Source organism: Phocoena phocoena, chromosome 19 (assembly GCF_963924675.1).
Source record: "Phocoena phocoena chromosome 19, mPhoPho1.1, whole genome shotgun sequence".
In the NCBI taxonomy this organism is placed as follows: domain Eukaryota; kingdom Metazoa; phylum Chordata; class Mammalia; order Artiodactyla; family Phocoenidae; genus Phocoena; species Phocoena phocoena.
Window position 1 is genome coordinate 54,471,080 of NC_089237.1, and position 17,620 is coordinate 54,488,699.

The 17,620-nt window shown below is 44.8% G+C and overlaps 1 protein-coding gene across 1 annotated transcript; it reads right to left on the reverse strand.

Moving 5' to 3' along the window:
- Positions 1–537: 537 nt before the first annotated feature.
- ZNF18 (zinc finger protein 18) lies at positions 538–14,673 on the reverse strand. The gene is made up of 6 exons (XM_065897535.1): positions 14,287–14,673; positions 12,870–13,056; positions 12,358–12,449; positions 6,252–6,336; positions 5,513–5,620; positions 538–1,304 (listed from the first exon to the last, which is right to left on the reverse strand). Exons 1-6 carry the CDS (start codon positions 14,671–14,673, stop codon positions 538–540), a joined length of 1,626 nt encoding a protein of 541 aa, XP_065753607.1.
- Positions 14,674–17,620: the final 2,947 nt, after the last annotated feature.

The following is a 17,620-nucleotide window of genomic DNA, read 5'->3' on the forward strand; positions in this document are numbered from 1 at the left end:
AGAAAGTCAACCTGCGTGAAATCCGATCCCGAGGCCGAGATATCCTCTGCGTCTAAAACCACGTCCCAGTCTCTCCTCTCCAATCCATGAAAAAATGAGAGAACAGGGATATTTTCTAAGAGATGCAATTTCTACGGATGGAGCCAAGTTTGTTTTTTATTTTTTTTAATAAATTTATTTATTTTTGGCCATGTTGGGTCTTTGTCGCTGCGCGCATGCTTTCTCTAGTTGTGGCGAGCGGGGGCTACTCTGCGTTGCGGTGCGCGGGCTTCTCATTGCGGTGGCTTCTCTTGTTGCGGAGCACGGGCTCTAGGTGCACGGGCTTCAGTAGTTGTGGCACGCGGGCTCTAGAATGCAGGCTCAGTAGTTGTGGCGCACGGGCTTAGTTGCTCCGCGGCATGTGGAATCTTCCCAGACCAGGGCTTGAACCCGTGTCCTCTGCATTGGCAGGCGGATTGTTAACCACTGCGCAACCAGGGAAGCCCGCCAAGTATTTTTAAATGGACCAGGAGACAGACATGGGCTCAGAGAGCTTGGCTATTGAAAGGGCTTCTTTCCCAAATGGGATCTTTGATGTTTGGCAAGGCTTGAGCTCCAGCTGAAACTTTTCCCACAGCGGGAGCACTTATAGGGTTTCTCTCCTGTGTGAACCCTCTGATGCCTATTAAAGTTGGATCTCTGAATAAAACTCTTCTCACAGATGGGGCACTTATAGGGCTTCTCCCCCGTGTGGATTTTCTCGTGGTGGCGCAGCCCCGAGAAGTCGCTAAAGCCCTTCCCACATGTATCACACTTGCAGGGCTTCTCGCCTGTGTGGATTCGCTGATGCTTCACGAAGTTTGAACTCCGCAGAAAGGCTTTTTTGCAGGTGGGGCACTGAAAGTACGTCTCTCCAGTGTGAGTTCTTTGGTGAAAATCCAGCTGGGAATTCCGGTAGAAGGCTTTCCCACACTCCCTGCAGGTAGGGAGTCTCTGGGCCATGGGGGCTCTCGGCTGCCGTCGCGGGGAGGCCTCTCTCTTCCCCTCCAGCCATGGCGTGGACGGCTCTCCGGGAAGAGGTGGCAGATGCTGACCCAGCTGTGTCCCGGAATTCCTCTCTCGGGGAGAGAGCTGCGCCCCTGTCCCCTCACCATGAAGGTTCTCCTGGGCCTCGGGGAGATTCTCTCCTTCTCCAAAGCATCTCGGCTCATCCTTGCTGAAGAGGCCACTCAAGGAAGTCTGAGGAGGCTCTCCTGAGGCTTGAGGGTCCTGGTCCCTGTAGTTCTCCAAGTTTAAATTCTCTTTGTCATTCTCCTGTCTGTCCCCTGAAAGGAGAAAGAAGATATGGAGCAGCTCAATCAGTGGTCTGCCCTGCTTTGCAACTCATGTGTCAGAGAGAGGGTCATCACAAAACATTAATTCTTTTTACCAAGAGGGCATCGGTGAGTGAAGAAAAACACTGTCCAGCCTGAGCACCTGGCACTCACTTCACGTGTGTCCAGGCTGTGACTCAGCTCTGGAACCAAGGAGAAAAAGTGACAGCAGAGGATGGCTCCCAGAGGCCGTAGTGGCCACCCCCACAAAGAAGCAGCAAGTTTCTTAAGCCCAGGAAAAACAAGTCTAGTATATGAGAGTACTACTCTAAAAACGTATTGGTTTTTATCTAATTATATATAAAAGATAAATATGATCACTAAAAACAATTTGAAAAGCATACACAAGAAAACCAAATCAACCTCAATTATACCACCCAGAGGCAACAACTATGAGTATACATTTCCTTCCAGTCTTTATCTAATTTATACATATGTATGTATGTATGTATGTACATATGTACGTATGTGCTTTTTTCTGACACAACCGATATCATACTGTATACACAGTTCTATTTCTGGCTTTGTAGCCTTTAAATTGTAGATGGTGGTACTTATCAATTCCACACGGATTCTCCCTTTCACAAGTCACCCCAAAATTCATGAAATGCAACCATGTGTCATTCTACTGTGGTTGTGATGCACAGTGAGACTGCTGTGTAAAAGCGAACCCCTCAGTCTGCGCTTGAATCCAGCATTCACTTGTGCTTCATTATGTCACGTAACAGTTAAATTTTGTTTTTCTCCTCATAACTTGGGTTTTTGCTTATTACTACTTAATGATGCATGTAGTAAAGATTTTTATTTTAGTGGTAGAATTTATCTTCAACTTTTATAAATTACTTTATTCCTGTAGATCTAAAGGAGCTGCTTGCCTTTCTCTTTCCTCTATCAGTGTCTTTCAAATTATCAGCTAGAGACCGGAATCTGCTAGAGAACCAGACCTGAACTTGGTAATTCAGAGCCTTATAACATGTTCCTCTCAGATGGCAAAGGTACTTTCTCTTTTCTTTAAAGAAGCCTTTATAAATATCATTTTAAAGAGCTGAATAATGGCCCACTGAGGAGACGTCATAATAAACACATAAGAGGAAACAGAATTTATTTAAGAGTTCTCCTACTATGGGAATTAAGTTGTTTGTTATATTTTGCTACTATAAATAATGATGTGATAAGCCTTTTTCTTCATAAATTCTGCCCACATTTCTGATCAATATCTTAAAGGAGGTTCCTCAAAGTAGAATTACTGTGTCAATGGGCATGAATGGTATTAAGGCTGTCGACACCTACTGGCAAATCGATTTCCGCAACGACTCTGCCATCCTCGGGTCTGAGAGGCTGGGCAGAGAGGAGGCGAGTGTTCAATACCTAAGCACTGACTGTGTCTCAAGTATCTGCCATTAAAGCTGGTGAAAAATGGCTTCTCATTGGTATAAATTTTAATTCTTTAGTTATTAAAGGATCAGTTTTTTCACACTTATGAGTTATTTTTCATACTCCAAGATTGCTGTCCACTTTTTTTTTTTACTGGGAAAGTCACTTTTTTTTCTTATCAGCTTGCATTAACTCCTTCTATATTAAGAAATATAGTCACTTATCTGTCATGTTCGTGAAAAGAGTTTTTCACCGTTTAGTTATTACTTTAATTTTGTTCGGGGTTATTTTTATGTATAGGAGTTGTAGTCTCTTTCTTTTTAAATACAGTCAAATCTATTAATCTTTTAATGATTCTTTTCCGTTGCTTTTATACTTATAAAAAGCTTCCCCAGCTTGACATGAGTCAAACATTTACCCGTTTTCTTCTCTATTACCATTTTATTTTCATATTTTATGTCTTTTTCATCTGTTTCCAACTTATTTTGGTACATGACATACATAAAATTTAAGCTGATTCCTCTTCCCAGTCTTTTCTCCTTATTTTGCTCATCCCATGGATCTGTTCTGCTTCTTCCTTCATCACATACTGAAGTCCTTTATAGACCAGCCTCTGTTCCCAGGCTCTGTCTTCTGTCCCATTGGCCTGTGCATCTATTGTTATATCAGTATCCCACTGTGGTAATGAGTTTACCCTTTTAAAATGATATACTCTTAATATTTACAGACCCAACACTGATGAAACATTCTTCTTTCAAACCTTTTTACTGTTCTTGCAGTATTTTTCCTGATAACTACTTAAGAACCATTTTTCCAAATATAGTTGACCCTTGAACAACGAGGGGTTTGGGGCACCCACCCTGGTACAGTCAAATTCGAAGTGTAACTTTATAGTCAGCCCTCGGTATCCAGGTTCTGCATCAGTGGATTCAACCAAATGCGGATTGTGTACAAATTTATTGAAAAAAATCTGAGCATAAGTGTTCCTGCACAGTTCAAACCTTTGCTATACACGGGTCAACTATATATATATATATATAATTTTAATCCTCTGGGAATTTGATTACAGGTATGAGTGTAAGGCTTTTGAGGCTTACTCACCTGCTGACCTTCTTTAACAGTGAGCTGTTCTTCCATATGGTCAAACAAAATAGCGTCTCTACCCTCTCCTGGGACATCGCCCCCTGCTCTGAGTCCAGATTTGGCAGACTGCTCACTCTTGTACCTTTGAGACCAGACTAGTCCTTTCCGGTCTTGGTATCACTGTCTCGTCCCTGCACACCTGGACTCCTGCGTCGGCTGCCCACAGGGTTCCCGTCCTCCAAGGGGACCCTCCCGGGCTGTCCTGCACGCGGCTGCTTCCTCAGCCTCTCTCCCCACAAATCCTCTTTCAAGAACCTACAATGGCGTCTCTTTCCCTTATCAAGGCAGGCCGGCTTTATACATTCTCCACAGTCTGGTTCAAGGTAAGATATAATGGGACCATGTCAGCAGGTGAGATGACGGGAAAGAAAAAAAATAGAATGTTGCCATATGGAGATAGAGTGAGCAAGGTATCACAAATAAAATCCTACCGCATGGGAGAACAGGGGCAATCCCTGTACCTTCCTCTCAAGTTTGCTGTGAACCTGAAACTGCTCTAAAAAATAAAGTCTATTAAAACAAAAATCCTACTGCAACAACCTCTAAAGCAGCATTTTCAAACTTTTTTTTTGGTCCGCTACCCACGATAAGAAATACTTTTATATCGAAATATATTCTGATATTTTCTATTCGGTGTTATCATTTCATTTTTTAAAATGCTGGTTGCAACCCTATAAAATATTTTCACAACCTGCTAACTGGTCACAAAATGCAGTTTAAAAAATACTGCTCCAAAGGAATCCTTGTGAGGTAGTATTATGATAAATATACTGCTTAAAATTAAAACCGTATGTCTCATGTGATGCTTGCTCTCTCTGTGGTATTGATACATTAGCGAAGGAAACAATTAATCAGATCTTACTGGGGAGAAAGAATGGCCTGTCATACAGTTCCCATCCTTCGTCCTTTTATTCCTCCATGGTTCTGGGATCTTTTGTAGATTTGAGGGAGAGAGAGTGTGTGTGTGTGTGTGTGTGTGTGTGTGTGTGTGTGCGCGCGCAGGAATGTTTGACAGTTGATTTTACATAACTGCAATGTTTTTAAAAGAATGTAGAATGCAAAGGGTAATTGCTGTTTTACAGCAGAACAAGTTCATATTTCTTCGTACCAGTCTTAAAAATAATGTGATTTATATGAAGTATTTGATGTTGCTTCTGTTTAATGAGACTTAGATGCATGGAGATTAGCTAGACCATATTTTTCTGTTTGTCTTGTTTATTTTGTTGAGGGTGGGTCAGTTACCATTCACCATAACCAGAGTAAGAAAAGTCTAGTTACTTTGAACCTTCTTGTTAGGAAGGATAATAGTGGCCTGTTAGATAATCTTTTTTTAATAATAGAATTCAACCCATATCTGTTTTGGTCTCAACTGTACTAACCCTAATTCTCTCTAAGAAAGAAACCTGACAAAACAGGCAAGAGCGAGGCAACAGATCGGATGCGGGGTCTTTCTTCCATGATTAAATATGTGTCAACAGCCCAATAGTCAGAGACGAGACCCACCTCGGTACACAAACTGGACTGACCAGATCACGGCCGGTGAGAACCAATGTAATAGAAACCAAGGACTGATATTGCCCCACCACCTCCAATATAATGACTGGAGGTCAGAAATGGCTCTGGACCAGTAGAGGATCACTCACCTATGCAGGTGGGTCTTGGGATCTTCTCGCTGATGTGTAGGTGTGGTCCTGTCAGCTCTGCCCCAAACCCAGCTGGATCAGTCAGGTCATGCTTGGGATTGGAAATGCCTGGTACAGAGAGAGATAATCTGTGGGCCTGGATGAATGGGGAGCACTGGGGACCAAGCCGTGTTGCTCAAAGGAGGGCCCTGAGTGCAAAGGGAACTAGGGAAGCTCTGGAGACCACTGAGGATGTGCGGAGCGTCTAAGACACCAGTACTCACGAGAAACCCAGGATATATGGTGAAGGCCACAAAAAGAAGATTCTGAGAGGGAGGAGTCAGACCACTGGCAGGCTGGTGTGAGGGTCGTGACTGGGACCCCACTCATGGTTGGCTGGGACTGTGGTTAGTAGAAAAGACCATGCATGGTCGGCCACCGCTGAGCCCCGTCGTAACTCAGCACCTACGAGCTACGTAACAGTGAGCAAATGACTTGATCTGATGCTCACTTTCATCAGCTTAAAATGGGAATTCCATCACCCGTTTCACAGATGAGAGGAGTTACTGTACATGAGGAGCCACAACAGTGCCAGGCGCACAGAACACGTTCAATACAGGGAGCTGTCACTATAACTCAACCACCTCCAGCTCCCCAGTTCCCAGCCACGTCTCTAAGGATTTTCTTCACCCAAGCAGTGCGGCTGTCTCTAAAGCACACGGAAGATGTCTCCTTCCATCAGGCTGACCCATGCCCGTACCTCCTGAGACCATCTTCCCGTAAGTCTCCAGCATGAGATCCCAGTATTGCTCCTTCTGAGTGGAATCCAGGTGCCTCCACTGCTCCTAGAGAAAAACACAATGCTGTGAGTCCAGGGAAGGCTTCTGAACCCTCCTTCCCTGCCTGTGGGAGGCTGAGAAGAAAGGAATGGGCCTCAGGATCCTGGCCATCAGATGGTCTGAGAAAGCATGGGAGGAGCTTCAATGGGAAATCAACAGGGTCTGCCTCAGTGTTTCTTGCTGTGGTTAGAAAACGTTTAGGTTTTAAGTTCCGTATTTTCTTTTAAGTTGCCTGTTTTTGCGAGTGGAGAAGAAAGAGAAGGCAGGAGCCCTTTCTCCACTTTCCTTTTGCTTAACTCTCAGTGCTTATCAGAGAGGTCTTTGAGCAGCAGGGGCCCGATATTCCCCATATTTCATTAAAGTCTGGAAATTCAAGAGGGAAAGGAAAGAAATTTTAAAATATATTTGTTGGAAAAGCAAGTGCAAATCAGTGAAGGGGTGGGAAGGGTAAAGAATGGCATCAGGCGAGTTGTGAGTCTCACTGTGAGACAGACTGTGGCCTCGGAGCAGAAATGCTGCAGCCACACACACTTCGAATCTCCCGACGGTTCTGAGTTTAGGTCCAACAGCAGATCAGTTTTCCTCCAGTGAGTGGGAAATGGAGGGGCTCCCTAGAGCAAGCTGTCCCTTGAGTACGCCTAAAACATGCCCTTCTCATCCTATGGAACTGAGCCTGGAGACTCAACGCTGGGAAGGCCATGGAGCTGGGGTCAACTTTTGTGAATCAAATGGCAGTCTCCCCACCAGGAGGCTGACTGTTAGACACTCAGTTTGTACAGCAGAGTGATGAACAGCACAGTCTGGCGTCAGACGCACTGGGATTCACGTCCCAGGTCTGCCATTTCCAGCTGCATGGTCTTGAGAAAGTTACTAAACTTTCCTGGGCCTCAGTCCTCACCTAATGATAGTACTAGACTCAAAACACTGTCTGGAGGTTTAACAGAAGTAACCAAGTGTGAGCTACTTTCAAAGCACCCACTACTTTTCATTCATAGCATTCATCACAGTTTATTAAATATTTATATATATGTATACACACACACACACACACGAACGTATTTAATGAACAGTTGCCTCTGTAGCACATTCGCACCATGAGAAAAGGATCCTCCACTGTTCTCTCTCAGTTCCCAAGACCATGCCCAGGCTGGAGCAGGCACTCAATAGAAGTTGTCTGGGTGAAACAAAGCCCTTAGCAAACAAGTGCTTGGTAGGCGGTCTATATTCTCACCACCACTACCACACACAGCCTACGGGTTATCGGTCTCCCAAGGTTCACAGGGAGAATTCAGGGATCCTGCACACTCTCGGAAACCCCAAAGTTGATAACCATCTATTATTGTCATGAACGGCCAGCCAGGCCACAGGCGGCAGAAGTGAGAAGAATGAGAAGAGAAGTCACCCTCCATCACACCCAACCCACTACCCGGGGAGGCCATTCCCCATTCTACATTAACTCTGCCCCCAGTACATTAAGGGGACTAGAAATGGCTGAAAGAGAGTGGAGACGCCAAAAATTCTGTAACTAGCAGATACTAAGCTTTAAAAGAAGAAAAGAAAAGGAGGAATTAAATTTCTTAGGGTGAAAAAAGTGAAAAGTGGAAAAGTGAACTCTATATGTTTATTAACTATAACCACATTTTAAATATGGATTTTAATTTTTAAAAATTTAAAGTAGGAATTTTTAGCAACTTACTTTGTTAATCTTCTGTGAAGGAAGCTACCTTAACAGCCTACTGGAAATAACCAGCTTGAGCAAACACTGCTGAATACAGGAGTCCTCGGTCTTCCTGGTCAAAACACACAGACCCTCACGTCGGTGCTGGCAGACAAAAGGACGGGCTGCCAAGCGCGGTGACATCTGCCTGGAGGCCTGGCGCGCCGGACACAGGCCTCGTCCACGGGCACCAAGAGAGTAGCCACCCAGCACAGTACAAGGCAGAAAGGAATACAGCCACCAAATCCCCCAAGGGCCACCATCAGCCCTTTCAAAGCCCAGGAAAGAGGCTTCAGGAGTCTCTGGAAGGTGTGCCTCCAGATTAAAGCCACACATTTACTCAAGGAACTGCCCAGGAGCTAGGGATGCATATGAAGCCCCTTACTTAAGAGGCAAGACACCAACTGCAGCCATCTTCATTTTCTGTCATTTTTATAAGAGGAGAAAAATGTCCAAATTCCTATTCTGGAAGGATGGAAGTATGAGATTTGATGGGGAAATCATCTGAGTTTCATGTGGAAACAGCACCATCTTGTGGGTTTGTGGGACACTGCCACAACTGACTGGCACACAGGCATCTGTGCTGTGTTCCCTTCCCAAGGTTTGAAGACACAGGAACCGGCGCCAGTGCAACCCCAAGTCTGTGAGACTGTCTCTGACTCACTCACGGCATCTACCACTGTGGACCTCATACCCTGCCATTGTTCTCGAGGTTCCTAATCTAGGGAACAGATTAGAGGACATGATTCTTTATACTGTATTTAAATACTCCCTTCAGTTAGTCACAAAAGACTCCATTAAACATCGAGGTCCTTCTGATGCAAATAGTTGTTGGTTTGGGGGAGGGATACTGGGATCGGGTAGGGATGATTTTTGTTTTTTTGGGTGAGTGGCTATTAATCAGTTATTGGCTATATATAGGTAATTTATATATTACATATATTTATATACATACATTTATATGGTGCTGCTGGTGAGCATTTGGAATGCTTTGACTTCAAGCTACCCAGAACAAGTCATGGTTAATGTCCTCATGTAATATAGAGCTAATGTTTAAGTCCGCTAGTTAAAATATGTTAATAAATTGTATATGCCTTTCATAGGGATACTCTGTATTTACTATAGAAGCAATAACCTGAAATATTTGGCAGAATACCCAAATCTTTTTCACCAAGGAGCCTCCTGCCTAAGGAGTTTCTGCGTACTTAAAAGGAGGAAGATGGGCACCCTTGAGTCACTGAAAAGCTGTATCCCTTCCCTGCCCCCTCCCCACCCTCTGCCCGAGGTAAACTGCAAAGCTCGGACTCTGGTTTCTAAATCTTTTGAGCCTGGAAAGCTGAGGCTCAGACACATCTACAGCGGCTTCCCTGTGTCCTCACCTTCACTCTCAAGTACCCCACGAGGAAAGTCCCAAGGAGAGCTCCCCAAAGGTTTGAAACAATGCTCTGATTAAGGTCTACAGGTGCCTGAAAAAGTTGATTTTTTTTAACATCTTTATTGGAGTATAATTGCTTTACAGTGGTGTGTTAGTTTCTGCTGTATAACAAAGTGAATCAGCTATACGTATACATATATCCCCATATCCCCTCCCTGTTGCGTCTCCCTCCCACCCTCCCTATCCCACCCCTCTAGGTGGTCACACAGCAACGAGCTGATCTCCCTGTGCTATGTGGCTGCTTCCCACTAGCTATCTTTTTTTTTTTTGCATCTTTATTGGAGTATAATTGCTTTACAATGGTGTGTTAGTTTCTGCTGTATAACAAAGCGAATCAGCTATACGTATACACATATCCCCATATCCCCTCCCTCTTGTGTCTCCCTCCCACCCTCCCTATCCCACCCATCTAGGTGGTCACAAATCACCGAGCTGATCTCTCTGTGTTATGCGGCTGCTTCCCACTAGCTATCTATTTTTGTGTGGTTTTTTTTTTACATCTTTATTGGAGTATAATTGCTTTACAATGGTGTGTTAGTTTCTGCTTTATAACCAAGTGAATCAGTTATACATATACATATGTTCCCATATCTCTTCCCTCTTGTGTCTCCCTCCCTCCCACCCTCCCTATCCCACCCCTCTAGGTGGTCACAAAGCACCGAGCTGATCTCCCTGTGCTATGCAGTTGCTTACCACTAGCTATCTATTTTACGTTTGGTAGTGTATATATGTCCATGCCACTCTCTCGCTTTGTCACAGCTTACCCTTCTCCCTTTCCGTGTCCTCAAGTCCATTCTCTACGTCTGCGTCTTTATTCCTGTTCTGCCCCTAGGTTCTTCAGAAAACGTTGATTTTTATCAAATGCAACTTTTCAGAGTTGTTCACCACATAATCAAGATAAACCTGTTCTTGAGACTTCTGTTTACAGCCAAGATGGAGTAACAGGGAATGGATTTACCTCCCTGCTGAAACAACCAAAAACGGGAACAAGATATATGAAACAATGATTTGCAGATGATATACTTGAGGAAGAGCAGAACAGAGATCCCTGTGTGCCCTACAGTTGCCCAAACTTACCAGCTGAAGAGGGCATCCAGAGCAGCAGAAGGAGCTCAGGGTCTGGGGAGGCCAAGAGGGTTACAGAGTTATCAGCAGGGGAGCTGCACACAGAGAGAGCTCTGGAGATCTGCAGAGGGTCCCCCGCAAGTCAAGGAAAGACCCACCCCCCCGAAAGAAGCAGAAGGCACAGTCCCCAGAGTACTGGAAACACTTCATATTTCCAGCAGCCAGAGTGGAAAACGTTGTCCATCAAGAAGCATAAGGTATAGTATCACCTCAGTACAGGAGGAAGATTAGCCCTAGACTAAAGGCTTCACTGGTGCCGTGTAACAAACTGTATCCACATAACTTAACTGCATCCCAGAGCAGAGCTCAACAACATTTATAGGAATGCAAAAATATGCAGCCCCCAGCAATGTAAAATTCACCATGCCTGACATGCAATCAAAGATTACTGGGCATACAAGGAAGTGGGAAAAAACATATCATAATGAGGAGATCAAACCATCCATCAAAACTGACTCAGAACTGACACAGGTGATAAATTAGCAGACAAGGACATTAATACAGATATTATATACATATTCCATATGTTCAAGGAGCTGGAGGAAAGATTGAACACATTAAGTACAGACATGAAAGATATGATAAAGCCCAAATTCAAACTTCTAGAGATGAAAAACATCTGAGATGCAAAATACACTGGATGGGATTAAAAGCAGATAAAACACTGCAGAAGAAAAGATTAATGAGCTTGAAGACATAAAACTAGAAACTACACAAAATAAAACACAGAGATTAAAAAGAGAGAACAGAGCATCAGTCAGCTGTGGGTCAACTTGAAGAGATCTAATGTGTATATACACATGTTAAGATTATACATGTCCCACGTGCGTGCTATTCTCACAGTTCCCAAAGAAGCAGAGAAGGCAGGGAGACAGAAAAAGCAGTTGACATAACGGCCAGAATTTTTCCAAATCTGATGAAAGCTATAATCCAGCAGATCCAAGAACTTCAGTGAACCCCAAGAACAAGGAACATGAAGAAAATGACCCCAACGCTCATCATAGTCAAAATTTTTCAAATCAGAGAGAAACTATTAAAGGCAAGCAAGAAAAATACATGATATGCAGAAGAACAAAGACATGTGGCATGAAGAACAAAGAAGTACATGTGGCATGGTTCCATTTTGTGTAAAATTCCAGAAAATGCAAACTACTGTATGGTGACAGAAAGCAGAACAGTAGTTGCCTCAGGACTGGGGGAGAGTAGAAGAGCAGCAGGGAGGGATATTACAGAAGGAAGCCTTTGGGGGTGACAGATATGTTTACTATCTTGACTGCAGTTATGGCTTCACATCTGTATATGCCATGTCCAAGAACTGATCGAATTGTACACTTTAAATAAGTGCACTCTATAGTTTGTCAGTCACACCTGCACAAGTGAGTGGGGGAGAGGATAACCTGTCCCCACGTTAGATATAACGTTCGAGATCACAAACCGACCCCAACGTGGAGGCCTAGACTAGGAAATGAAATAACAGTCTTTTCTCAGCATAACCCAAAGGTAATAAAAAAGGGAGACAAGATTACTTCATCACAGCCCAGATTCTATTATTAAAGATGACAATTAGGAAACATTCTGCCTTTAAAGAAATATTGAAACTTGAGTTTCATTCCACATGTATGGCTGTCATCCTTGCTAGGCCTTCCTCTCTCCTCTGATTCTGAGAACGCTTCCCTTTTCAATCCACGGACTGTTGACAGACCCTCGGAGCGAGGTTCTGGGGTACGAGAAGCAGGGGAACCCCGCTCACCTGAGGTGCTGTGTGGAGAAGGGAGGCTCCAAAGTCTTGGTCTCTGATGAGCCTTTCCTCAGGTCGGGCAGGAAGTGGGGAGGCAGCCAGGGCTGAAGGCGGAGACAGGAAGATTAAAGAATCCCGATGTCCTGTCACCCACTAGCCAGAGGGCACAGGTGCAAACCTCCACACGTTAGAACCAACGCCTCTTCCGCCATCTGTATCTCAGACTTGTGCTTACCTCCCTAAACCACTCCAACTCGCCCTACCTTCCCAGCTGCCTCACCCGTGTCTCCTCCCACCTCCCTCCCCAGAACCCAAATCCGAAAGGCCTGGCCCTGTCATAAGTGGTTTAAATTGCAGACTTTGAATCTCCAAATCAGAGTGATTCCTGTATGTCTACCCTGCTTCTGAACTTCCCAGAGACACCCCAATCTGAGCAGCACATCATTTCAATTCACTCTTAGGCCTACTGACCACAATCCCACAATTTCTCCAAGATGGCACCACACACACCACCTGCCCCTCACCTAGTCCTTGTTCCGAGTCGGACTCCTCTTTCACGATGTGGCTCAGTGGCTCCCCAGACCGGCAGGCTGAGTTCTGAAGCCCCAGCTCCTGAGGCACTTCAACATGGGCCTCCGCTTCCCCCAGTGGGCAGCTTTCAGGCTCCGCCTTCTGTGATAAGACTTCCTGTCCCAGAACTTGGATGCTGATCTAGAGACCACATGGTACTAATTACTGAAAGATCCAGAGTAAGGATTTCTGAAAGATACAAAGCTAACCTTCTAGAATGCATCATAAGGCAGTCCTTAGGGACATGGGGCAGGGAAAGAAAAAAGCCAGCATTTACTTCTGGCTCAGTGGGAACCAGGGAGGGAAACATCCTAAGAGAGGCCAGAAGCCATGGCCTGGGAGCCCTTCCGACAGGCCACTGATGTTGTGTTTCTACTGGACAGTCTCCACCAATTAAAAGGCAGGCATCTTTGGAACAGCTTCTCAAACATTCTAAAGATGGAATGGGATGGGAGATTTAGCTTCAATCCCTAATGGATAAAAAGTGTGGAGAATCTCAGGGAGTCTTAGAATCAGGTGAGGCGTGGGGACACACTGAGATAGTATAACAAGAAATGTGCAACTGAGCTTTGTCCCAGGTTCCTGGCAAGTGCTCCTAAAACCCCTGGAATCTCCTGAAGGACAGGAGTGCCGGGAGCAACTCCTCCTATTCAGAAGGAGCCTCTTTCAACCATCCCTGAGTTGATGCTGACGAGGTGACTCTTGGTGGCCCCTAGACGGCTTCAGGATGGTGGCCGGTCCCCAGAGGAACTAATCAGGTGATCAGAGGGTTGGAACTTCCAGCGCCACCCCTCAACCTCCGGGGAAGGGAGAGGGCCTGGAGATTTTCAATCACCAATGGCCAATGATGAAGCAATCATGCCTAAGTAATGAAACCTCCATAATAACTCTTAACCTGTGGGGTTCAGGGAGCTTCTGAGCTGGTGAATACATACAAGTGCCAGGAGGATGGCATGCCCAGATGAGGGCGCGGATGCCCTGTGCCACCCCCATCTCCTCCATTGGGCTGTTTCTCAATCATATCCTTTATAACAAACCGGAAAATACGAGTAAAGTGTTTCCTTGAGATCTATGAGTCACTCTAGCGAACGATCAAACCCGAGGAGGGGGTTGTGGGAACCTTCAAATTTGTAGCCAGTGGGTCATAAGTACGGGTGGCCCCTGCAGCTTGTGATGGGGTATGAAATGGGGTCAGTCTTATGGGACTAGCCCTTATCCTCTGGGGTCTGGGCCAAGCCAGACAGTGTCAGCGAATTGGTTGCTGGTGTGGAAAAGCCTACATATTTGGTGCCAGAAAAACAGACAACACCCCTGCTAAGACCCCAGAGGAGCCCTGTGCTTCAGTCAGAGATCACAAAACTCTCTTCTCACCCACTGCCACAGCTTCCGGGGGTCCCCCCTCAAGCTCTCCACAAGGGTCACTGCTTCCTCCCCGCTGCCTGGACACTGCTTCCGCACCCACATCTGGATCTCCCCGGGCAGGATGGTCAGGAACTGCTCCAACGTCAGGATCTCTAGGATCTGCTCCTTGGTGTGAACCTCTGGCTGCAGCCACTGGGAACAGAGCTTCCGAAGTTGTCTCAGGGTTTCGTGGGGCCCGGACATCACCTGGTAAGGAAACTGCCTGAAAAGCTGGCGTGCAGTCTCAGAGCTGGAGGGCTCCCCTCGAGGGCTGTCATTTGATCCAGAGAACGCGGACTCCTTGGGCTTGGCCAGTGGCGGCGGCAGGACTGGAGCCTGCCCCAGCTCCACGGGCATCGTCTGGCTTGGCAAGTCCTTTTAGGTGATGTGCTTCTGGGATGGAGTTGTCCCTGGGAGAACCAGGTCTTCACAGAGCCTCTCACAGGGACACTGGAGGGGGAGTGACAGTGATGCTATGCGGATGAGAGGGACGCACTTTCAGAAAGGACAAATTCATACGCCCTGCCTGAGAAGCCTCGGAGGCAACCGTGCATCTTCTGAAATCAATGGACACACTAATCTATTTTGAAAGATGGTAAACTTGAAGCCACAGAGCAAACCATTACTACCATATCTAAACTGTCATCATCACCCTGACCATTTTTACAACGTTCTCTCTTGGTCTTCAAAAGGCCAGACCAAGTAGAAAAATGAAACGCACCACATTAAGCATTCTCACTGTGGGTGTCCAGGTAAATAGCTCTTCTGCAAAACACTCCAATGTCTGCATCCATGTGTCTGCAGACCAAAAAAGCTGAACAAAGACCTTGAAGCCCTAGGAATGAAGGCTAAGACTGAAATGATCAGATGCTTCCAAAATAAATATGAGGTTGAAGAGAACTCGTCCCCAAAAGGTGCAATGAAATTTCTAAGTGACCTCTTTCGAATGCCATGCTGAAAACTGGGAATTTATGAAAAACCTATCACATTGAAATTTTCAACCCTGGACTGAAAGAAGGTTTAGAATAAATACTGACTACCTCAACAACATTCCTACAGACGTGAAGCAAGTAATCACTCTTTTATGGCGAGTGGTATCAAAATTCAGAAGACAGCAACTAAGACAGTGAAAAGAGAACTATTAAATGGCAAAGTTAATATTAAGATATTTTTAAACGAGTATGCACTATTTCTAGCTAGCTTTCTTGCATGTAATCCTAATATTAGATTATTGGGTCTATCTTTAAATATTACGAAGGAGCTAGAGGTCATCATTTCTCCATAACATGAACCACAACAATCAATCACTTGGGTGTCTGGCTCCATCAGAGATCAGTACAACAATCAATCACTTGGGTGTCTGGCTCCATCAGAGATCAGTACAACACTCTAGCTTTTGATGGCTGCTTTTTCCTTGAGGTGTAAGGGCAACATCTTCACCCCCACCACGTCACCCAAACGATCCACCCTATATCACAACATCATTTAAAAATAAAACAAACAAAAAAAGAAAGCAGTTTTTTTCAAGGGTACAGAAAAGGAAGGAGTAAGGTAAAAAGGATCGATCTAATATTATGTTTCTCATGTGGACCTCACTAACGGTACTTTTTGTTTACGCAGAGACCCATATATTTCATTCATATATTCACGCAGCACCCAGAGTGCTACAGCAACATACGTTCTCAATAATTCAGGAATTCTATTTCTGGTCATGGCAGCCCACCTACTGTAAACAATGACAAAACTGGAGAAAACCTAAGAGGCCACTGTTTTCAAGCACTGGCCAACCGGAAAGGCGAGAATGGAATCCCTGAGAGAAGAAAAGCTTGTGAGGAGGGCCACGATCATCCCGGCTGTCTGCCAGGGGAGGATTTCCTAATCCCAGTGCAGGAGGCTGGAGCTTAAGCAGAGACCAGAGGTCTCACTAAACTGAGGAGGCAGAGATCAGCATTTGGAGCTACCGAAGTGGCTGGGATCGGAAGAACACGGCAGCAGGGAGGAGGGAGCTATGGGGTGGAGGCGGAAGTCTGTGCGGGGGGGCCCCCTGTGAGTTCTGGCCAAGGGCTGGGCTGCACTCAGTAGGGTGAAACTATGCAAGGTTCAACAGAGAGCAGTTGCTACCAGGTTAAAGGAGCAAAAGAGGGATACAAAAGGCCAGTCAGTGATGAGAGACATTTGCGTTTCTGACCCTGAGAGGAGAGAGACCTTATTAATACTCAAGGCATCCTGAGATACCAGAAAGGCCACATGTTAGGAGTAAGGACCATGCTCTAGAGAAAGACCTACTCTAAACCTGCCCTAAAATACTTAAAGCCAAGCTTCAACAAGATCCACAGAGGAGGTCCAGTCTACTGCTCTATTCTGATCCAGTTAGAAGAATTTGGGGGAATTCCCTGGCAGTCCAGTGGTTAGGACTCCGTGCTTTCACTGCCAAGGGCCCAGGTTCAACCCCTGATCGGGGAGCTAAGATCCCGCAAGCCACACAGCATGGCCAAAAAACAAGGAATTTGGGAAACACCTTGGGCTTTCCAAAGATCTGCCCTAAAACCAAGCCAACACAAGTTGATCAGTCAGTAATTGAACTGCCTGCTAGAATAAAAATCAACACTCTTCAGAGGGAGATAACAGAATCCTTAGTGTCTACAATGTGCCATCCACAATATCCAGGATGCAATACAAAATTACTACACATGTAAAGAAACAGGAAAATGTGACTCAAAATCAAGGGAAATCAGTAAAGAGAAACCAACTTCAGATGGCCTGAGGACTTAAAAACAATATAGTCTTTATGACAGAAGAGATAGTGACTTTCTATAGAGAAATAGAAATTATAAAAAGAAACAAATGCAAATTCTAGAAAATGAACCATCAACCCAGAATTCCACATTCAACAAAAACACCTTTCAAAGAAAGAATTAAAGACATTTTTCAGATAAATAAGCTAAGAGAATTTTTCACCAATGACTTGTACTACAAGAAATGCTAAAGGATATTCTTCCAGTTTAAGGGAAACTCATATATACAGAAAGGAATGAAGATCTCCAGAAATGGTAAATACATGGTGAATAAGTTTAAGATACTATGCTTTTATTTCTCCTAACTTCCTTAAAAGGCAACTGACTGTTAAGGCAAAGATGACAATAGTATAAGTAGAACATAAGACAACTAGAAGTAAAAGATATAAAAATAGCACAAAGGAGAGGGTAAATGGAATTAATCTGTTGTTTTTACATTTATGAACTGCTAATTCAGAGATAGAAAGTTAGAAGTAAGAAGTAGTGTCAGGTGAAGTGACAGATGGGAA